General features: G+C 47.0%; 1 protein-coding gene across 1 annotated transcript; it reads left to right on the top strand.

The window, feature by feature from the left end:
- Positions 1–308: 308 nt before the first annotated feature.
- EAH_00053330 (hypothetical protein, conserved) lies at positions 309–5,429 on the top strand (the record flags this gene model as incomplete). Its single annotated transcript, XM_013394027.1, has 1 exon — positions 309–5,429. The coding sequence occupies one exon, from the start codon at positions 309–311 to the stop codon at positions 5,427–5,429; it is 5,121 nt and encodes a 1,706-aa protein (XP_013249481.1).
- Between the last annotated feature and the right edge of the window lie 2,543 nt (positions 5,430–7,972).

The following is a 7,972-nucleotide window of genomic DNA, read 5'->3' on the forward strand; positions in this document are numbered from 1 at the left end:
ATAGGAGAGGCTTTGGGGTATTTTACTGCGTCTAAGGGCTGAAATAAGTTTATTTTTTGTCTTTTTTAATTCTTTTTTGAATTAAAATATTAAAAAGAAGGTATTTTTTGCATTTATTCCCCCGAAGACTGACGAAGGAACCCCCTTGTGCTGATGTACATCCTCAACCCCCGTATATAATATGTATATTATGCATTATATGCATACACCTTGAGAGGTTAAAGTAAAGAAAAGAAGAAAAAAACAAATAAAAGCATTTCTTATTCTTATTTTTGCTGCAGTTTGATTGACTTTTTAATTTTTTTTTAATGGCGCTCTTTGCTGCTTTTGTTCGTTTGCCTCCCTTCCTCTTCCTCTTGCTGCTGTGGGGCCCCCTGTCTTCACTTTTGTTGCTGCCGATTGCATGCAGCAGCAGCACCACCAGCAGCGGCAGCAGCAGCACCAGCACCAGCACCAGCAGCAGCAGCAGCAGCAACAGCAGCAGCAGCAACAGCAGCAGCAACAGCAGCAGCAGCAACAGCAGCAGCAGCAGCAGCAGCAGCAACAGCAGCACGAGTCGACGTTTAGGTGCATCTACACCTGGGCTGCGATCGCAGCCGCTGATTCATTTCCCACTCTCCAGCGCCTCTACTTATTTTGCAGATAGGACCAATGCAGCAGCAGCAGCAGCAGCAGCAAACTACCCTGCTGCTGTCTTCTTAAATGAAGACCTGTCGCCCCTGGAGGCGTACACAGCGCTACCTGCTGCTGCCGCTGCTGCAGCAGCAACAACAGCAGCTACAGAAGCAGCACAAGCTGCAGCAACAGCAGCAGCAGATGCAGCACATGCTGCAACAAATGCAGCAACGGGAGCTGCGGAGGCAGCAGCAGCAGCAGCGCAGCAGCTGCTGAGCTCAGCAGCAACACCAGCAGTAACACCCCTTCTAGCAGCAAAACCCGGTTCCTTGTCTTTGTCTCCTCAGCTGCAGCAGCAGCTGCTGCAGCGACTAATCCCTCCTGCCCTACGACAGCAGCAGCCGGTTGCTGCTCAGCATTCCATTGGCGAAGTAGCAGCAGCAGCAGCTGCTGCTGCTGCTGCAGCAACTGAGGAAGCAGCACGGGGCCTTCTTCCAGGTGTACGTACACCCCAGGACCTGCTGCTGCAGCTGCAGCAACTGCTACGTGCAGCTTATTATACATCTGAAGAAGCAAATAAAATAGCAGAAGATTTTATCTCCTACAGATTAACACATCCTCACGACTCCTGGGTAGAGGCCCTAGACTCCTTCGAGCGAGCAGCAAAAGAGCTGAGGCAGCAGCAGCAGCAGCAGCAGGGGGAGGGGGTGCAGCAGTCGCAGCAGAACCTGCAGCAGCTGCAACAACAACTACGGCAGCAGCTGCAGCAACAACAAATATACCAGCAGCTTCGCCAGCAGCAGCAAGAAGGACTGCAGCAAAAGCAGCGGCAGCAACCACAGCAACCACAGCAGCAGCAACACTACCAACTGCAGCAGCAGCAGCAGCAACAGCAGCAAGATTCAACGCTGCAAGTGACGCAGCAACAACACCAGGAACTGTTGCAACTGCACCATGAGCTGCAACAGCAGCATCAGCAGCTCCTGCAGGCACAACTGCACCAACTGCTACAGCAGCAGCAGCAGCAGCAGCAGAAGCAGCAGCAGCAGCAGCATTCGGGTATTCTTAATCATACCACAACCGCTCGCGTACTGCAGCAGCAGGAGCAGCAAGACAAGCAGCAGAATGCGCAGCAGCAGAATGGGCTGCAGAAGCAGAATGAGCAGCAGCAGCAGCAGCAGCAGCAGCAGCAAGATAAGCAGCAGCAAAGCGAGCAGCAGCAGCAGCAGCAGCAAGTGGACGTGAAAGAGCAACAGCTAGGTGAAGAGGAGCAGCAGCAGCACGACAAAGGGCAGCAGCAAAAGCAGCAGCACGTACAGGGCGACGAGCAGCAGCAGCAGCAGCAGCAACAACAAAAACAACAGCAGCAGCAACAGAAACAGCAGCAGCAGAAGGAAGCGACTCTGCCTGTTCCCCCCCGCCGTCTGGGTGCACTGGCTGCGTTTGGCGGTGCTCTCCTGCGGCGCCTCAGCAGCAGCAGCAGCAGCAGCAGCAGCAGCAACAGCAGCAGCAGCAGGGCACTACGACGGGAGCGAGCGCGTATACGTGGTGTCGTAATGAGTGAAGCAGAAGGAGGGTTTGGAGTGTTGGGTAGTGGGGTGCGAGAAGTGAAAGGCGGGGCTTCTGCTGCTGCTGCTGCTGCTTCGCTGCTGCAGCCTCGCAGGGATGAGCTGCAGCAGCTACTCTCTCGCATTGTTGCTGCCCCCTCATGCATTCTGGACAATGTTCGTATAGCAGGTCTCCCTGCAGAAGTAGATAAAAGAAGCAGCCTTAGTTCTTGTCAAGCTTCATGCCGAGCTGCTCAGCTGCTTGCAGCAGCAGCAGCAGCAGCAGCAGCAGCAGCAGATCCCCAAAGTATGCAAAGTATGCGTGTTATTCCTCAGCCCTGCCACTTCATATCTTTTAGTTTGTATAATAATCTCTGCTATAAATACAGCACATTAAGCAGCACTCAATCTGCTTCAGGCTTCATATCTACTTCAGCTAACTGCCCTATTCCTGCTGCTGCTGCTGCTGCAGCTGCTGCTGCTGTGCCTACCGCGGGGGGAGATGATGCTGCAGCACAAGCAGCAGAAGAAACAAATCCAGCAGCGTTTGCTGCTAGTACTCAGCAGCAGCTGCAGCAAGATCCGCTGCTTGAAGGCAATGCTCATGAAGTAGTTAACGACATCTTAAGCTTTTTCTTTCCTCCTGCTGCAGCAGCAGAGACTCAGCTGCTGCTCCTTGAAGCAGCAAATACGCCCCCACTTGACACAGATCCAGCAGCAGCTGCTGCAGCAACAGCAGCAACAGCAACAGCAGCAGAAAGCGCAGCAGCAGCTACCAGTCCATCCTTCTTTGATCAGTGGGGGGCCCCTGCAGCAAAGCAGCAGCAGGAGCAACCGCAACAGCAGCAGATGCAGCTGCAACAGGCGCAGCAGCAGCTGCTGCTGCAGCAGCTGCTGCAACAGCAGCAAGCATTGGATTCTGCTGCTCTCCCTGCTGCAGCCGGTTCCCCTCCTCTACAGGCGAACGCAGCAGCAGCAGCAGCAACAGCAGCAGCAGCAGCAGCAGGTGAGCAGCAGATGCATGCCCTACCCTTTGATGGCAGCCTAAGGCCTTCATTTCCCCGGGTGTCGCTGCAGCAGCAACAGCATTTTGCTGCTGCAAGCTCAGCTGTCTCCTCACCTGATGCTGCGTTTCTTCCTTTCAGAGGCCCCATAGGAGACAGCAGCAGCCCTGCTGCTGCTACTGCTGTAGCTGCTGCTGCTGCTGCTGCTGCTGCTGCTGAACGCGGAGCAGAAGGGAGAAAGGAGACAAACAGACGCAGAGAACGATCACCTTCTGCTGCAGAAGCAGCAGCAGCAGCAGCAGCTGCTGCTGCTGCTGCAGCAACAGCATCAGCAACAAGAGCAGCACCCGCAGCAGCAACACGAGCAGCAGCAGCGGCAACTCCAGCAGTAGAAGGGTTAGGTGAAAATGTAATTGAGGGACAGGAAGACCCCCAGACATATGCGCAGCAGCAGCAGCAGCAGCAGCAGCAACATGAAGGTGAAGCTGACAGGGGCAACTACCAGCATGCGAGTGATAATGAACAGCTCTTGCTGCAGCAGCAACAAGAGCTGCAGCAGCAGCAAGACCTCCGGCAGCAACAAGAGCTGCAGCAGCAGCAAGAGCTGCGGCAGCAACAAGAGCTGCAGCAGCAGCAAGAGCTGCGGCAGCAACAAGAGCTGCAGCAGCAACAAATCCAGCAGCAGCAACAACAAGATCTGCAGCAGCAACAAGAGCTGCTGCAGCAGCAACTCCAGCAGCAGCAACAAGAGCTGCTGCAGCAGCAACTTCAGCAACAGCAACAAGAGCTGCAGCAGCAACAACTCCAGAAGCAACAACAAGAGCTGCAGCAGCAGCTGGAGGTGCAGCAGCAACAAGAGCTGCAGCAGCAACTAGAGCTGCAGCAGCAACTGAAGCTCCAACAGCAACAGCAACAGGAGCAGCAGGAGAAGCAGCAACAAGAGCTGCTGCAGCAAGAGCTCCGGAAGCAGCATGTGCAGAAGGTATTGCAGCTGCTTGCTGAGCAGCCTTTGCAGGCAGAGCAGCAACTGCAGCAGGAGCAGCAGCAGCAGCAGCCTGTTGGGTCGCAGCTGCAGCACATAAACCAGCTGTACACTCAGCCGCAGCTGCAGCAGCAGGAAGACCAGTATTCGCTGCAGCAGAGCCTCCCGCAACAGCAGCAGCAGCAGCAACAGCAACAGCAACAGCAACAGCAGCAGCAGCAGACGGAGCAGCAGAAATATCTGCAGCAGCAATACGAAAAGCAGTACCAATACGAGCAGCAGCAGCAGCAGCAACAGCAGCAGCAGCAGCAACAGCAGCAGCAGCAGTTGCTTCCTGTCTCTGTTTCTCCTCCAAGAGATTGGGTTGAGGCAGGGCCTGGAGAGGGCTCAGCCCTAAACCCCTCTGCAGCTGCAGCAGCAGCAGCAGCAGCAGCAAGATACGGCAGCAACAGCAGCAGCAGCACACTGCAGTACCCTATATACAACGAGCAGCGGCAACAGCAGCTGCAACAGACGCAGCAGCAGCAGCTAGAGCAGCAGCAACTGCAGCAGCAGCAGGATGAAGAGTACTTAAAACAGCAGCTGCAGCAGCTTCAACTGGTGCAGCAGCAGCAGCAACTGAGTCATCCCGGTTTCTCTCAGCAGCCGCAGCAGCAGCAACAGCAACAGGTGCAGTCGTACCCCTACTCGCAGCTGCAGCAGCAACAGGCTCTGCAGATGCTACAGCAGCAGCTGCAGCAGGAGCAGCTGCTGCTGCAGACAGACCCGTCGCTGCTAGCTGAAACCCCTGCTTCAGACGCGCAACTGCAGCAGCAGTTTCAGCAGCAGCTGCAGGATCAGCTTCAGCAGCAGCTTCGGCAGCAGCTACAGGAACTGCAGCAGCAGCGGCAGCAGCCACAGGGTAATCCATCATCTCCTTCATCTTCTCAGCAGCAGCAGCAGCCGCAGCAGCAGACTCAGGTAGAGCCGATAGTAGGTGCAATTGAAGCAGCAGCAATTGCACTTCTCGCAGCAAATTCAATATTAAAGACAGGCGACAAAGTAATGAGTGCGCTTCCAGTAGAAGAAGTGCTGCAGCTGTCGCAGCAGCTGCAGCAATCGGGTTTCTTGCGCAGCAGAGGTGTGCAGGTCTTGGGCCTAAGGGCGCCGCTCTTCACAAATAATAAACGTGAGCTCTTACCTCCTCCTGGCGTCGGCAAACCCTTCGTTATTTGCGCGAGAAAAGGGATGACTTGCTGCGTCCCTGAAACCGCAGTGCTCAACTGGAGAGAACAACTGTAAGGGTTTGGGGTTTAGGGTTTAGGGTTTAGGGGTTAGGGTTTTGGGTTTAGGGTTTATGGGTTTAGGGTTTAGGGTTTAGGGTTTAGGGTTTTTAGGGTTTAGGGTTTAGGGTTTAGGGTTTAGGGTTTAGGGTTTAGGGTTTAGGGTTTAGGGGTTAGGGTTTTGGGTTTAGGGTTTAGGATGGCTAGCTGGCTAGCCCTTCACGAGCGTATAGCTGTTAGCTAGCTGTTTCTAGACAGCTAGCTATTACTGCGTGGCTAGCTGTTTATAGCTAGCTGCTTGTAGCTAGATGTTTATAGCTAGCTGTTTATAGCTAGCTGCTTGTAGCTAGATGTTTATAGCTAGCTGTTGATAGCTAGCTGCTTATAGCTAGCTGTGGTAGAGTGTATAGCCAGCTCGCTTTTTATCTTTATAAACAGCTAGCTAGATTATTTTTTCTCGCTTTGTTTGTTTAAGGAGTCCATACCAGTACAGCCTGAGTTTGTTTTATTTATTTATTTATTTATTTATTTATTTATTTATTTATTTATTTATTTATTTATTTGTAGGCCTTACCTGAACAACTTTAAGAATTCTCGTCGTTGTCGAGCGCACTTTGTTTCTGTTAAGAATGCACTTTGTGCTTCAACTAGCTATCCTCTTCATCCCTTTGAAGCTATAAATAATGAAGAGCAAGGTGCAGCATCTAATGCTGCTGCTGCTGTTGCAGCAGCAGCAGCTACTGCTGCTGTTAATGCTACTGCTGGTCCTGCTGCTAATCCTAACGGGGCTGCTTCTCCTGGTGCTGCTCGTGGTTCTGGTGCTGCTACTAATACTACAGCAGCAGCAGCAGCAGCAGCAGCAGCAGCAGCAGCAGCAGCAGCAGTAGGAGCACCAGACTATCGTGATAGTAATCTATGCGGCATGGGTATTGTTGAAACAAAAACATTTTGGGTGTATAGGCACCTCTTAGTTATTCAAGACAAAACTATGAACAACGCTGTCTGCGAATGTAAAGAGCCCAAGCAGCCTAATGAAGAGGTAAATAAATAAATAAATAAATAAGTATTTATTTATTTATTTATTTATTTATTGTTTAATTTAGTTTGTTGTAATTAATGTTTTATTCTTCTTTCCTTACTAATATATATTTATATCTTTCTACGCTGTTTGTGAATGTAAAGAACCCACAGAAGAGATGATATATAATATCTATATATATATATATATATATGCATATACTTATATGTATATATATACGTATATATATATATATATATGCATATATATATATTATGTTATCTTTTTAATCTTGTTCAACTTACATTAATGCATCTTAATACTTTTAAATTAATAAAATTTATTTATATCTTGTACATATTATATTTATTGTATTATTCATATAATGCTTTATACCAGCATGCAACTGCATGCATGCATTTAAAAGGATTTAAAGAGAAACTAATTAATAAGAAAAAGAGGAAGAAGAAAACAACAAAACAATTTTAAACAAGAACGAAAAAAATGAGGTGTATGATGAGCCCGATTATTTATCTGTTGCTTTTATTATTTTTTATATTATTTTTTATTATTCTTTTTATTCTTTTATTATTCTTTTATTATTATTTATTATTCTCTATTGTTATTTACTCTCTATTAATTTTAATTATCTTAGTATTATTATTTATTATTATTTATTATTATTTATTATTATTTATTATTATTTATTATTATTTGTTATTATTTACTATTGCCTTATCATTCTTTATTATTCTTTATTATTATTTTATTATTATTATCATTATTAATTATTATTATTTATTATTATTGTTTTTGCTTGGGTTATATTATTTAGGGTTTGCTGCAAATCGAAGGGTTTGCTAACTGGGAATATTCGCTGGCCGTAGTAAAACGACTGACAGACGAACAAAGAAGAAGTGAAGAATTCACACAAGTATAAACCCTAAACCCTAAACCCTAAACCCTAAACCCTAAACCCTAAACCCTAAACCCTAAGCCCTATCCTGGGTTGTTTGTTTATTTATTTGTTTGTTTGGTTGTTTTTTGTTTGCTTGACTATTTGCTTATTTATGTATTTATTTATTTATTTATTTGTTGCTTTTTGCTTTGTTCTGCTTGCAAGTGCTGCTATCTCTGTCTCTCTTTGTTTTCCTTCTATACTACAAAAACAGGTCTTCTTATTTATTTAATTATTTTAAACTAATTTTCTTTTATTTATTTAATAAGAATATTTTTTTCTTCATTTATTTATATTTAATATCTATTGTCAGTATCACTGAATAATTATTATATTTATTCATCTACTTATATTTAATAATATCTTTATTTAATATTTATTTGTTTATTTATAATTAATAATACATTTGTTTATTTATTTTGATCAAATTATTTAATTTATTTTTAATTATATTTATTTATATTTATTTATATTTATTTACTTGCAGAGAGTTGGGCAGGCGATTGCGCTGACGTCTGCACTTCGAGCGCAGCAGGGGGTCCTCAGCACTATGGCAGCGGTAAATAATAAATAAATAAATAAATAA

This window comes from Eimeria acervulina, genomic scaffold (assembly GCF_000499425.1).
Source record: "Eimeria acervulina Houghton genomic scaffold, Eah_scaff981, whole genome shotgun sequence".
NCBI classification, from domain to species: Eukaryota; Apicomplexa; class Conoidasida; order Eucoccidiorida; family Eimeriidae; genus Eimeria; species Eimeria acervulina.